The 13,786-nt window shown below is 34.7% G+C and overlaps 3 protein-coding genes and 1 pseudogene across 6 annotated transcripts; 2 read left to right on the forward strand and 2 right to left on the reverse strand.

Moving 5' to 3' along the window:
* The first annotated feature begins 2,745 nt into the window (after positions 1-2,745).
* Positions 2,746-5,474, forward strand: LOC104743714 (phosphoribulokinase, chloroplastic). The gene is made up of 5 exons (XM_010464760.2): positions 2,746-3,876; positions 4,141-4,225; positions 4,309-4,393; positions 4,476-4,720; positions 4,988-5,474. Exons 1-5 carry the CDS (start codon positions 3,353-3,355, stop codon positions 5,237-5,239), a joined length of 1,191 nt encoding a protein of 396 aa, XP_010463062.2. The 5' UTR covers positions 2,746-3,352; the 3' UTR covers positions 5,240-5,474.
* An 80-nt stretch (positions 5,475-5,554) lies between these two features.
* On the reverse strand, positions 5,555-7,283 carry LOC104741802 (GCN5-related N-acetyltransferase 2, chloroplastic-like). Of its 4 annotated transcripts, none has more exons than XR_015580478.1 (8): positions 7,133-7,283; positions 6,955-7,046; positions 6,775-6,835; positions 6,495-6,684; positions 6,290-6,407; positions 6,054-6,197; positions 5,872-5,965; positions 5,555-5,792 (listed from the first exon to the last, which is right to left on the reverse strand). XR_015580478.1 is itself a non-coding variant. In XM_087485560.1 (8 exons), exons 1-8 carry the CDS (start codon positions 7,165-7,167, stop codon positions 5,716-5,718), a joined length of 780 nt encoding a protein of 259 aa, XP_087341686.1. In that variant the 5' UTR covers positions 7,168-7,283; the 3' UTR covers positions 5,555-5,715. The 4 variants fall into 4 exon arrangements, 2 of the variants coding, with proteins under 2 accessions (XP_087341686.1, XP_087341685.1); XR_015580479.1 differs by having other exon boundaries at positions 6,054-6,182; positions 7,133-7,282; XM_087485560.1 differs by having other exon boundaries at positions 6,054-6,166.
* A 1,966-nt stretch (positions 7,284-9,249) lies between these two features.
* LOC104741803 (plastidal glycolate/glycerate translocator 1, chloroplastic) lies at positions 9,250-11,918 on the reverse strand. Its single transcript, XM_010462725.3, has 8 exons — positions 11,421-11,918; positions 11,011-11,326; positions 10,597-10,858; positions 10,393-10,508; positions 10,193-10,302; positions 9,936-10,113; positions 9,721-9,850; positions 9,250-9,603 (listed from the first exon to the last, which is right to left on the reverse strand). The coding sequence occupies exons 1-8, from the start codon at positions 11,694-11,696 to the stop codon at positions 9,453-9,455; spliced, it is 1,539 nt and encodes a 512-aa protein (XP_010461027.2). The 5' UTR covers positions 11,697-11,918; the 3' UTR covers positions 9,250-9,452.
* A 1,142-nt stretch (positions 11,919-13,060) lies between these two features.
* Positions 13,061-13,576, forward strand: LOC147928287 (putative FBD-associated F-box protein At3g50710 pseudogene; annotated as a pseudogene).
* Positions 13,577-13,786: the final 210 nt, after the last annotated feature.

Below are 13,786 nucleotides of genomic sequence, written 5' to 3' on the forward strand. Positions count from 1 at the left end.
TATGGTCACACATGTCAAGTATACTATTGTATAATCAACTACACGAAATATATGCATTACATGACCACATGCATGAACTATACGACGTTATGCAGTCAACACCATAAACATATAATCCAGTACACCGGTTGACTGACTCCGGCGAAGACCGACGTTGACTCCAGCGTTGACCAACACTGAGAAAAAAAAAAAAAAATTAAAAGTTTAAAATTTAAAATAATAAATTATTATACTCAATCAATTATGGGTTTTCATGATTAATAGACATATTCTATTCAATATCTAAATATTTTTATATAACTCTAATATATTCATTTGTATAATTAGTTACTTTTTATTTTTCAAGCTAAAGTAAATAGTTAAATAAAAAATTTTATAATTATTTTCAAGATAGAAAAAATCATTTATAATTATTTTCAATATATAAAATTCATTTATAATTATTTTCAATAAATAAAAATCATTTATAATTATTTTTCATATCTCTGATAATCAGATTATTTAAATACTACAAAAACAATAAAATCAAATTCAACTACTTTCATTAGAAAATAATATGCAAAAGATTGAGTATATGATTCTTTACTCTAAATTTTGCATAGTAAATGTTATACAAAATTTTAGATACTCTTTACTTTAAAATTTACATACTCAAAATAACATATAAACAACAAAAACAAAATTCACTGTATTTACTTTTAATATATAAAAGATAAATATACAAAAAATTCATTTTAGCAAAACAATATATTTGATTTACGGGTATGTTTGCAAAAGGGTATAGAATAAGAGTACATGTGGCCATGTAATACATATACTTCATGTAGTTGAGTATACAATAGTATACTTGGTATGTGTGACCATGTATTCACATATACTTCATGTAGCTAGCCATCTTTCTAAAGAAGAAAATCATCACCAAAGCAAACACTACGATGTTCTTCAAGCTACGAAGCTGCATTTTCAACTCTCTAACCTCCTTCTCAACCACAGCCTCACATACACAAGTATACATTGTCAAAATGCCAATTTCTGATTCACAAACATTGAAGTCTTTTTCCATTTTCATCGAAGCTCCTTCAAGCTTATTAACTTTCTCTATCAAGTCTTCAATCTCTTGAACCATACATGTATCCGTCCACTTGAACACATGACCCATGTTGTCCTGTAACATTTATCTAAAGCTTATAGACATAACCACAACCAAATGTGAAATTGACAAAACCACAACAATATGCGAAAATGACAAAACCACAACTAGGCCTGGGCATTCGGGTACCCGTTCGGGTCCGGATCGGGTATTTCGGATTTTCGGGTTTAGAGATATAAGACCCGTTCGGATATTTCTAGATTTTGGGTTCGAATCGGGCTCGGTTTGGGTATTTCCGGTTCGGATTCGGATTACCCGAAGTTCACAAAACTCAAAATTTTAGTATCTAATTTAATCTAAATTATTCAATAATATGCAATATATCTGAAAATTTAGAGTATTTTTTACCCAAATATACTAATAAACAGTTTAAATACTTCAAATTATCTAAAATATCTAAAAAACTGAATATTTTGAACACTTATGTTATTAAAATTATAAATATTACTAATATATTATTACTATATATTAATAATATGGGTATATTCGAATATCCGTTCGGATTTCGGTTCGGATCAGGTTTGGGTTCAGGTTTTCGGATTTAGAGATTTAGAACCCGTTCGGGTATTTTACAATTTCGGATACGGATTCGGATCGGGTTTTTCGGATCGGATCTTCGGATCCAGGTATTTTGCCCAGGCTGGTCCATAACAATATCCAAAATTGAAAAAACACACTTACATGTTCTCCAAATGGACAAACCGTGTTTAATGTCTTCATCACTACACTTTCTCCACACCTGACACTTCTTAAGAAATCCTCTGAATCGCTCATCCACTCTCAATCACTGTAACTCGGTATCAGAGAAGAAGAAAAAGAATATTATTTAGGTTTATCGAACCCAATTACAGAGAAGAAGAAGGAAAAAAACCCCATATAAACCACAAATCAGGATTTGAGAGGAGAAGAAGAAGAAGAAGAAGAAGATCGATTGTTGTGGGATCAATTGGTTACGTCCTACGCTAATTATATCTAAGCATGCGGGTCGATCCATGGGAGTGTGAATTTCCCACAATTTTTTTCGATTTCGATGGATGCCACCATAGGTTTATATGAATACATTTGTAGGATACTATCGAGAATTGTTGTGGGATCAACTGGTTACGTCCTACGCTAAACACATGTGAGGTTTTGACTCCGAACCACCTGATTGTGGATTTTCAACATTTTTTTGGGAAGAAAACATAACAAAACGACGTCGTTTTGCATTTTCTATGGCACGTCAATACACACGTGGATTCTGAGTCAGCATCTCTAACGGTTGACTTAAATCTGTTAACGTGGACTGTGCAATTGGTTCAATTTTGTAAGTACAAATATGAAATTTGAAATGTATTAGAGTATATATCTAAATTAACACTCATTAATTATACATGCAGCAATTCACACTTTTGGAGATATAGGGGTATGAAATGGCTCTTTTCCCATGCAAAGACCATAAAGATTCGAAGCCTAAAAGGGGATATACGACGACGTGTCAATGTGACCCACATCACACTCTCCTTCATCTTCAGACCTTAAACACCTAATCCCCATCACTCCAATTAGAATCTCCCACGTGTCAATTCAAATATCCAAAACGCCCAAAAAAAGATAATCAAACAACCACCAAGCAAGCGTCTTCCTCCATGCCCTGTTAGTTTTATCACTTCATCGGCAACTCCACCACTCCTCCTCTCCCAAACTCAAATTTTTCCCAATCATCTTTTTAGCCTTATATTTTACCACTTCATATAGTAATTAGAATATGTTGCTTGGTTTCTATTGGCTAGAAATGTTTCATTATCCTCTTATCTTATCAACAATTATCTTAAACATAGAGAGACTAAACAACATTACAAAGTAATTTTTACCTCAAGAGACCAAACACATGAGCCACTCATCACACAACCAAAACAAAACTCATTTTCTTCTTTGCAAATTGACATCTGTTTTTCTTATAGACCCATTGTCCTCCTCTCATTTCTCTCTTTCCCCATCATAATAAGAAAAGAAAAGAAAATATATATTTCCATTATTTATAAAAAAAACCACATCTTTACATCACCACACAAAAACCCATAAAATCAAAAATCGTTACCCACATTTCTTTCATTCTATCCTAAATCCTCATCACTCAACCTGAGCTCACAAATACACTAAAACAAAAAGAGAGAGAGCTTAAGGCGGAGAAGAAGAGGAACCAAACGAAAACAAACAACAATGGCTGTCTCAACCATCTACTCAACACAAGCCCTCAATTCAACTCATTTCTTAACCTCTTCATCCTCCTCCAAACAAGTCTTCCTCTACCGTCGTCAACCTCAAACCAACCGTAGATTCAACACTCTCATCACTTGCTCACAAGAAACCATCGTGATCGGGCTCGCTGCCGACTCTGGCTGCGGCAAGAGTACCTTTATGCGGAGGCTCACCAGCGTCTTCGGTGGTGCTGCCAAGCCACCGAAAGGCGGGAACCCTGACTCCAACACACTCATCAGCGACACCACCACCGTGATCTGTCTTGACGATTACCATTCCTTGGACAGGTACGGTCGCAAAGAGCAAAAGGTCACCGCTCTGGACCCACGCGCCAATGACTTTGATCTCATGTATGAGCAAGTCAAGGCTCTTAAGAGTGGTGTCGCCGTCGAGAAACCGATATACAACCATGTCACTGGACTTCTTGACCCACCTGAGCTTATCCAGCCTCCTAAGATTCTTGTCATCGAAGGTCTTCACCCAATGTAAGCCACACACATACTCTGTTTTGTCTCTCAGACAAACTCATATTTTCGAGTTTGGAAGTCTCTTATCTTGTCGGAATTTGGATGATTGAGAATCTTGGACTTAGATTTTATTTACGAATCAATATCAGAATATTAAAAGATGGATCTTCGAACCTATGCATGTAGTGTGACACCGTTTAATTCGAATAATTAAGTATATAGTTTTGGGTAGTTGTAATGTTTTATAAAATTTAATAATAATATTTATCTCTACTTGTGAAGGTTTGATGAGAGAGTAAGAGACTTACTTGACTTCAGTATCTACTTAGACATCAGCAACGAAGTCAAATTCGCTTGGAAAATTCAGGTGCGTGTCTTTGAATAATTCACCTACATTTGTACCAGCTATTCGAACGTTTTTGATTCATTGTATAATCCGAATGATCACAGAGGGACATGGCTGAAAGAGGTCACAGTTTGGAGAGCATCAAAGCGAGTATCGAAGCACGAAAGCCCGACTTCGATGCATTCATCGGTAAAAACTCTACTTTCTTGGTGTAATCCCCATGTCATTTTCTTTTTGATCGGGTTTACCAAATCATCAATGGCTTATACAGACCCGCAAAAGCAGTACGCGGATGCGGTCATCGAAGTGCTTCCTACGCAGTTGATTCCAGATGACAATGAAGGGAAAGTGTTGAGAGTGAGATTGATAATGAAGGAAGGTGTGAAATACTTTAGCCCGGTTTACCTATTTGATGAAGGTTCAACCATCTCTTGGATCCCTTGCGGCCGCAAACTCACCTGCTCGTACCCTGGCATCAAGTTCAACTACGAACCTGACTCCTACTTTGACCATGAGGTACACATTGCATAATGACATATATATTGTGAGAAATCAATGAAAATGCATGTAATTGTCCCTAATCTTGCGGAGTAACCAAAAGTAAACCGTGTGACCGCATAAATATTATATAAATGCATATAGAATCACATAGTCATTCAGTTCTCATTCTCTAACCATAGGTTATGTTGTTCATGTTTTATATTTCATTTCATGAGTTACCAACTAGACTATTTGCATATGGTCTTGTTTCTTAGCTCTGGTCTCTCGTTTTCTTTTTCTCAGGTATCAGTTTTGGAGATGGATGGGCAATTCGATAGACTGGACGAGCTGATTTACGTGGAGAGTCATCTGAGCAACCTGTCAACCAAATTCTATGGAGAAGTCACTCAACAAATGCTCAAGCATGCTGATTTCCCTGGTAGCAACAACGGGACTGGTCTATTCCAAACCATTGTTGGATTGAAGATCAGAGATCTTTACGAGCAGCTCATTGCCAACAAAGCCACTGCTCGTGCTGAAGCTGCTAAAGCCTAAAAATACAAACAAAGAGATGCCAAATAGAACGCGTCGATAAATCCATCCGCAGTTTCTTCTTTTCTTATTTCTTTCTCTCTTTCTTTCTTTCTTAATCGGTTGTTTACCGCGGATTTTCATATGGCGAAAAGGACGGTCTTTGCTTGTTTGTAATTTGTGTGGGAGATAAAAAAAAGAAAAGCATGTACTGTAGAGAAGTTAAATAGCAGAGCAAATAACAGTTCAGTTTATAGAACTCCCTTTATCTATCCAACAAAGTTTTATATATTTTACAACATCAAAGTAGATTGAAACCAAGAATCAAACCTAACCAAAGAAGGGAAAGTTTCATCATATATTGAATCTCAAATAGATAAAATTGAGTTTGAGTTACAAATTACACAGTTTTAAACTTCCTTATAGATTTATATAAGAAAGCACAAAAGATATACACACAAATAATAATAATCCCATTCTCTTGCAATCACCAAGAACTACTACTTTGGGTACCAAAACATGCCTTTGATGCCTTCTGGATCAGCTTCAAACCCCAAGTTCTGATAGAAATCCACAACTGCAACAAAGGGACACATACTCAACAACTAAGAAAGAACAAATCCAGATACTTTGATTATACAATCGATATTTGTTACCTTGACTATCTGCAAAAAGAGATATGTTACCAATATCTCTCTGAAGTAGAGCCCTTACAAGTTTTTCAACAAGAGCTTTACCTAGCCCTTGACCCTGAGAACAAACAAAAACACTACTAATTAAAAATCAAACACAAAGCAATTCACAGCTTCAAAGCAAAAACCATTTCCTAAAAGGTTACCTGATATTCAGGATCAACAAGAACATCCCAGATTGTAGCGTTAAAGGCATGATCCGACGTCGCACGTGCCATACCAATAAGCTTCTTCTCCTGCTGCTGCTCGCCATTATCGCCTTCTGTGTCAAATAACTTCTCCAAAATCCGCTAAGATGTTCATCAAAACATCCTCTTGGTATATATATATGTATACGTTGCTTATAGTGACTGAAGAAAAAGTGTTACTTAGTAATAAGCACCTGATGAACCTGAATCTGAAACTGATGATGACTTCATAACAGAATGCAATGTAGCAACCATATAACTATTCTTCAAAGCAGCAGCTAGTTTCACTAACGGTCTCCGTGGCCATCCTACCTTTTTTTTTAATATATATCCATCAGGTGAGAGATTGTTCAAGTAAAAGTAGTAACACCAATAAAAAGAGTAGTGTTTTATAACTACCTTGTCACAAAGACCTTGAAGATCATACACATCAATTTCACCACCTGAAGAAAATATAATCTCTTCAATCAACCCATCTTGAAGAGTCCTCTCAACTAAAGTAAACTCCACAGGCAACAATGGTTCTTCTTCATCATCGACTATAGAAGGTGGTTCAACAAGTTGGGTACTATTGTTATTCTTCACAAACCTACACGAATTAATCAATCAATCAATGGTTTTGTTGTTGTATCAGCTCTAGTTCTCATAAGATCAAAAAAGTATGAAACTTTGGTAATACCCAGATCGGATTGACTCCCAGAAATTGGCTCTGAGCCGTAAAGTCTTCAACTTTCTACTTCCTGAAGAACAGAATTGTAATCTCAGCTTGGATGTACTCAAAGAGAAAGACCCAAATCACAGTTTTTTGAATTCGAAGTAGTGAAAACTGAAAAATTCAACAGATTGAAGGATAGGGTACCATGAGGAATCGGGTAACTGAGATTGGAGAGGAACAGAGAGTGATGATTCGACGAATATGAAGAAGTAGAATTGAAGAAAGATTGAGGAAGGCTATACAACAAAGGAGTAGAGGGATGTTAGTAACAACAATCATTTAAAAGACGAGAATTTGAATATTGCAAAGGTGGAACACTTACACAGACGAAGACGAAGAAATTGGGATTAGTAACATTTTTGATTTTTGTGGTTGAGAGTGGAGAAATCAGACACAGAAGAGAAGAATTTTGAGTTTAGTTTAACGCCTTCCAATTGCAGCTTTTGGCTCTTGGTGTCCTCCTCTTTTTCTTATTTACGCTTTTACCCCTTTTTATACTTTTGTTGGATACATTTTTATTTGACCAATTTGTTTGTAATAGTGGTTAGTTTGTATGATTTTTCTAGTATTTTTTTGCCATTATGTTATAATGAATGGAATCGATTCCGGTAAATGTTAACTTTGTTCATGATCTTTTCACCGATTCTGGTTGCATCAGCTGCAACAAAAAAAATTTTCAAATACCATATAAAACCATAAAACCATGAGATTTAGAGGGTGTATTCAAGTTGACATTATATGTAATTTATGTAAAATTTACAAATTTTATGTTATTCAATCATTTTTTTTTAAATCCACTGTTATTCAAAACAGTTTGTGTATTTTGATTTTAATAATTTTTAGAGATTCTGAAGTATTTGAGATAATTTGTTTAGTTAAAAATACAGAAATCTAATTTCATGGTTTTAGGTGAGATCTGAAAGAATTTTATAATAAATCATATTAATTTCCCGAAAATCATCAAAATCATTTAAAATCTCATGAAAACTCTAATCACTTGGAATATTAGATTGAATACACCCCCTAAAATCAAAATTCACAAATTGTTTTGAATAACAGTGGATTTTAAAATATATTTTTAAATCATTAGTTCAATAACATTGAATCTCATTAAAAAATTTAAAATCTATGATTGAGTAAGACATGATTTGTAAATTTTACACAAATCATTTAAAATGTCAATTTGAATACACCCCTAACTTAATATACTATTTTGGGAGTGGAGTTAACTTTTTGATATGAATGAGAATGACAAACAGTTTATGTTGAGCTTGAAATTAACTGTATAAAAACTTGTTAATTTTAGGAAAGATTCCTAAAAAGAAAGAGAAAATGTAACAAAAAAAGCCAATAAATGTAAAAATATAAAGTGCAGACCTTGTACTTTACAATCGTTTGATTCTCTTACATACATGTTTATGCATGATTTAAATAATTGTTTAATTTGATAAAATTTAATACTTCCTTCTTCTAATACTTGTGTACTTCTTATGTCTCTTGAAATGATTTTGACATAGTATTATAATTTTTGATAACAAATTAAGGGATTAGTATAAATAAAGTATTTATATATTATAGGTAGAATTTTCTCAATATTACACATATGTAAACACTTAAAATATTTTTGAAAATAATTCAAATTTTATGAATATACCAGTTTTTACCTAAAAGTTTTAAATATTATTTTTTATTTAGGAGAACGTTAAATATGTGTATTTTATTGTGAGTTAAAATATCAGATCAAAAATTTAAAAGATAATAATTTAAAAACTCTTGTTGTGGAGTTATAAATATCAGATCAAAAGTTTCAAAAATAATATAAGGATAGCATCCAAGACCGTCATTGACGTGAGAAGGTTATTATGTTCTTACTTGTATGTAAAGAATAGCTTGGATGTAATGCTTTCAGACGATTTAGATTTTTAATCTCTTTTTCTAAACATCCATGTAATTTTTTTTGGACGGTCTTAGTCTTTTCAAATATTGAAAGATCTTGCGCAAAATAATAATAATAATAATAATTTAAGAATTTGATTTTTATATCAAGTTAGTGTGTTGGTATCCCCTTACTTGTATTTTGTAACTTGATATTTCAACTCCATTTTTTTTTCTATTTCATATGTATTTTAATTTAAGAAAGATGCAACAAAATAAAAAATAAAAGAATAATTATAGAATGGTAAATATATACACTGTTGAATTGATTGATACCATTTAGCTCATGATCACATATATTATCTGCAGTGCACGTAGTTTAGAAATACTGTAACAAAATATTTCAATTTTTCTTAATATAAATAGTTATTATGCAGCGAAACTAATCTAGCTAGTATGATTACTTGGAACTATTTAGGATATCTAAGTCTAGCTTTGTTTTGAGTGTTTTGCCCAAAATTTTTTAAAATATATATATATATATATATATATATATATATTTAGTTTTTCTTCTCAATTGATATATTAAATTTACATACTTTGTTTCCACTACAAATTGACAACATTTACAAACAAAATAAAAATACAAGCATTTTACAATCATTTTTCTTTTTGCTTTATCTTACATCGAAATAAACTGCTCCCACATTTAAATAACTCCCCGGCTTCTGAGACCACCAATCGTGTAATCGCCACGTCATTACTCCTCAGCCGACGACAGCCAGCAAACTCTGCCGGACGGCAGGAACAGAACACAATAATGATCCGAAGATTCCGGTGAGAGCATAAGCAATTGCACAGAAGGGAAGAGCCTCTGGCTCCTTAGCCGACAAAGCTGCTGTTCCAAGTCCATGAGCACTGCCCATAAAAATAAGAAAGTTCATGTCTTTTGATCCTAAATGGCATCAATGGCTACTCAAAGAATGTTAACAGATGTTAATTCAAAATATGAAAGATCATTTGTAAAGGAGTCACCTTGAAGCAGTTGCAATGCCCCGAGCAATTGGATCACGTAAACGCAGTTTGTCAAGAACAACTTGTACAAAGTTAGCTCCAATAAGACCAGTCACAACGACTACAGCTGCTGTAAGAGACGAATTGGTTCCTGAAAATTGTCCAAGAGAGTCGTTAGGAATGTTCTTTTAATGTTTTCAGCGGGAGAAGAGTAAGAATAAGAATAGCATTCATACCTTCAAAGAGTGATACAATGCTAAGGGCTAATGCAACCGTGATGCAGCGAGGTAAGATAGATACCGTTAAAGATGGTTCTAATCCGACCAAACGTCCAACAAGAGCAGTGGAGTAGAGCGAGAATACTGTCGAAACGATCACAGATGTGAAGATCTCAGCTGCGTGCCTCTTGACAAGCTGAAGAAAGATGAGATGAGACAACAAATTAAAACAAAACAGATCACGGAAGCTGAGAAGCCTTTGTAATTTGTTGTACCTTTCTCTGTTTGAACATGGAGAAAGCGAAAGAGAGAATGACAGAGCCAAGAAATCCCATTAAGATGTCACCAGCACCCGGATCCGATGCTACTTTGGTAAGGTAGTTTCCTGTATCGCCATTTAAAGAATAGTGAACATCAAAGGCTTTTACTTTCTGTTTTTACGTCTCAATACTTTGTTTCATAAAGGTGACTTTACCTAAAACAGGATCAAGTCCAGATCCTGAAGCATACCCAAAAGCTAGAGCAGCAAGAACTGCAGATAACGCACAACATATGATCGGATGGAAAACTTTCTTGATAGCTGATGGCAACCTGGAACAAGAAAGATCGACAATGAGAATAAAACCTCGGAGAGTGAAGACTTGAATATTGAAGTGGAGCAAGAGGTTTTGATGTTTACCCCGTACCAACAATGTAACCAAGAACAGTTGAAGAAAGAAGGAAAGGGAGACAAGTTCTTGCACTTGTTCCCAATGAATTAGGGTAAAACAGAGCACCAACAAACGACACAACAAAGATCCCACTCCAACTCCACAGCTCAAGTGTTGAAAACGGGGATGGTTTTGCCATAGGCTCAGCTTCCGTCATTTCAGTTTTCACCATTTTCCTCACTGCAATAGCTGTGAACCCTGCTACACAAAGAGACGCCAACCATCCACCAGCTGTACAAACATTCGAATTGAACATTAACATCGATAGTATCAGTATCGAATAGAAACAAAAACAGAGCAATTACACACAATAAATTACCATACAAGCTACCAATAAACCAAGTTTGAACTTTTAAGTGAAGATCAAGTATCTATATATATACCTACAATGTAGCAGATTTTGACTCCTGAAGCAGCTGGAATGTCTCTGACGGAAAGAGGAAGAACGACAAGAGAAGGAACATAGAACAAAGGAAGCCATCTCTGTATAAACAGAAAAGCAGGCTCGAAGAAATTCATCAAACCATTCGCAGCAGCGGGAACGATCGAATCGAATATCATAAGAACAGAGAATATACAGAACATCCCAAACAGAGCACTTGGGAACTTAATAGACGCTGCTAAAAACGCCTGCTTCAAGAAATAGTCAGCAGCAAGTATGATCCCAAGTGAGACCAACAAGTGCGTTATCGCAAACACCTGGTGTGCAACAAAGAAAAATTCAAAGTCTTTTAGTAGCAAATAGATTTTAAAGAAACTAAAACAATCGTAAGATCTTCATCGTGAAGCTTACGTTACGAGAGAGCGTTGATGATGTGGTTCCTGTCCCAGTACCATCATCCATAGCTTGAACTGAGAGTTTTCTCTCAAAGTTCATCTCTTTGGAAGAACCCATTTGAAGAAACCTCCTACTTTGCGAAAATTTTGATAGGTTCAGTTTCTGGGCACCATTAGAATTGAGAATTCTCCCATTTTTGGACCCGAATCGGATCTTGGAGCAAGAAAGGCGGGTTCTTGCTGGAGAAAATGGTAAAGGAGAGAAGAGAGGAGTGGCTAAAAGAGTAGACATGGGTATGGAGACGACGACGTGGATGTGATTCTGAGACAAGGCACATCGTAGTCTTCTCCATCTTCGATTAATGATGATGTTGTGATTGGATTTTGTATGGACAAGAAAGAAAGTTTTATCAACAAAGATGAGCGGCCTTTGTCTCTCTCTCCGTACTTAATGTTTTTTTTCTTTCCATAGTTAGGTTTTTCTGTTATGAAACGTATCTACTTTTAAGGGGCTGTATTGAATCGAAGATTTTAGGATATTTGATGGGATTTTAATATTTCAGAATTTTGGGAGATTTGAGTGTAATTTTAAGAGATTTGATTAGAATTAGACTTTAAAATTTGGGTTTTGGGATTTGGTAAGATTTGATTATAGAATTTTAGGTGATTTGGGCTTTGAGAGGAACTTGATTCAACATCATGTGAAGAAGCTTGATCTCTTGGTTCAGTTGTCCGCACCTTCTACAAGCTCCTCCAACTGATTCTTCCGCAAGATGTGTAATTGTAAACAGAAACACTTTGCTTTGGACTCTGAATAACTTTTCTATAATTCATTACGAAAACAAGACCATGGCTTATATAGCCTTACAATAGCAGTTCTTAAAAAGACTCAATAAAAATAGAACAACTACTTACTACATGACTCAATCAAACCACTAAGCACTACCATAAGACTCGGAATTACATTGACTCAACACCAACTAAGACACACGACTGCTTCAATACTCATCTCCTTTTGTTTTCGGTCTGATTTGCTCCAACAATATGAGGCATATAAAAAAAGGCAGTTGCCTCAGGCCACAAAAAAATTACATAAATAATAGGCCACAGTTTTTCCTAAATTAGGCTAAACATTCATTTATATATGATGTTATAGGACTTTTTTTTGGAAACAAAACAAGACTCATATAGTTTACATTATGGAAATTTTGTTTGTTTTTCCTTTCCATTAGCTACCAAATCTTGCTTTTTAGGAATATGTTTTGAAAATGAACAATATATCCTTTTTTATACTAAAAATAAAATAAAATTTCTCTCAAAAATAGAATATGAGAAGCTACATTTTTTTTTTTACCTTAGGCCTCTATTGACCTTGGCACGGCACTGAATATGATGATGAGAAAGCCATGTATGAGAACTTGGATTTTATAATAAAGAGCTGTTTAGCCCTAAAAAGAAGAGTCTCGAAACCTATTGCTTATAGACGTCACGTTTCGACGCTCAAAGCAAGATCATAACTTGTATTCTAGTTCTCGTCGAGATCTTGAGTTCTCTTTGTTTGTTCATTTAGCTTCCGCTTTCCGTCACATCTCCGGGTAGATCTGAGAGGTCGTCGTCTTTGAGTTGAAAGATTTTGATTTAGGGTTCCATATGGACATGATTAGTAACCTGTCCGATGATTTGGTCTTGAAGATTTTGTCATCACTTCCTGCCAGAGATATGGTCGGAACAATGCTTTTGTCGAAGCGATGGAAGTTTCTGTGGACTATGGTTCCAAAACTTAATTTTGACGATAGTTTTAAGGATTATTACTATGGTGAGGATGACGATTATGTCACCGACGGTGAGAATCATCTTCCATACAGGAGTTTTCGGCAATATGTTGACAAGTTTATGATATTGCACAAGTCTTATGTTCTTGAAACTTTGACGTTTGAACTTGGTCTCGTATCCAGAACTGATGATTTGGCAACATGGATCAGGATTTCAATTGCTCGCCAAGTGCGTGAACTTGAAATTCACCGTTCTAATGCGGATAAAAATGATTACTCATTTACATTGCCATTGGATATGTATACGTATGATAAGCTTGTGGTTTTAGAACTTTGTGGATCAATTGTTCTGGATGTCCCTTTGGTGGTTTGGCTTTCGTCCCTAAAACAGATATTTTAAAATTTCACATTTAAAGGTGTGATTTTGTAAGACATCATTTTTAACTAAAAGTGTTAGAAAAGTCGTCTAGAATCACATTCTGAAGATTTTATTTAAATTTTGTGATTTTTTGAATAACAGTAGATTTGAGCTGAGATTTATAAATTATTGATTGAATAACAAAAGATTGTAAATGATTTTTAAAAAAATTTAGATAATTTTAAAAAATAA

This window comes from Camelina sativa, chromosome 14 (assembly GCF_030686135.1).
Source record: "Camelina sativa cultivar CO46 ecotype springtype chromosome 14, ASM3068613v1".
Lineage (NCBI taxonomy): Eukaryota > Viridiplantae > Streptophyta > Magnoliopsida > Brassicales > Brassicaceae > Camelina > Camelina sativa.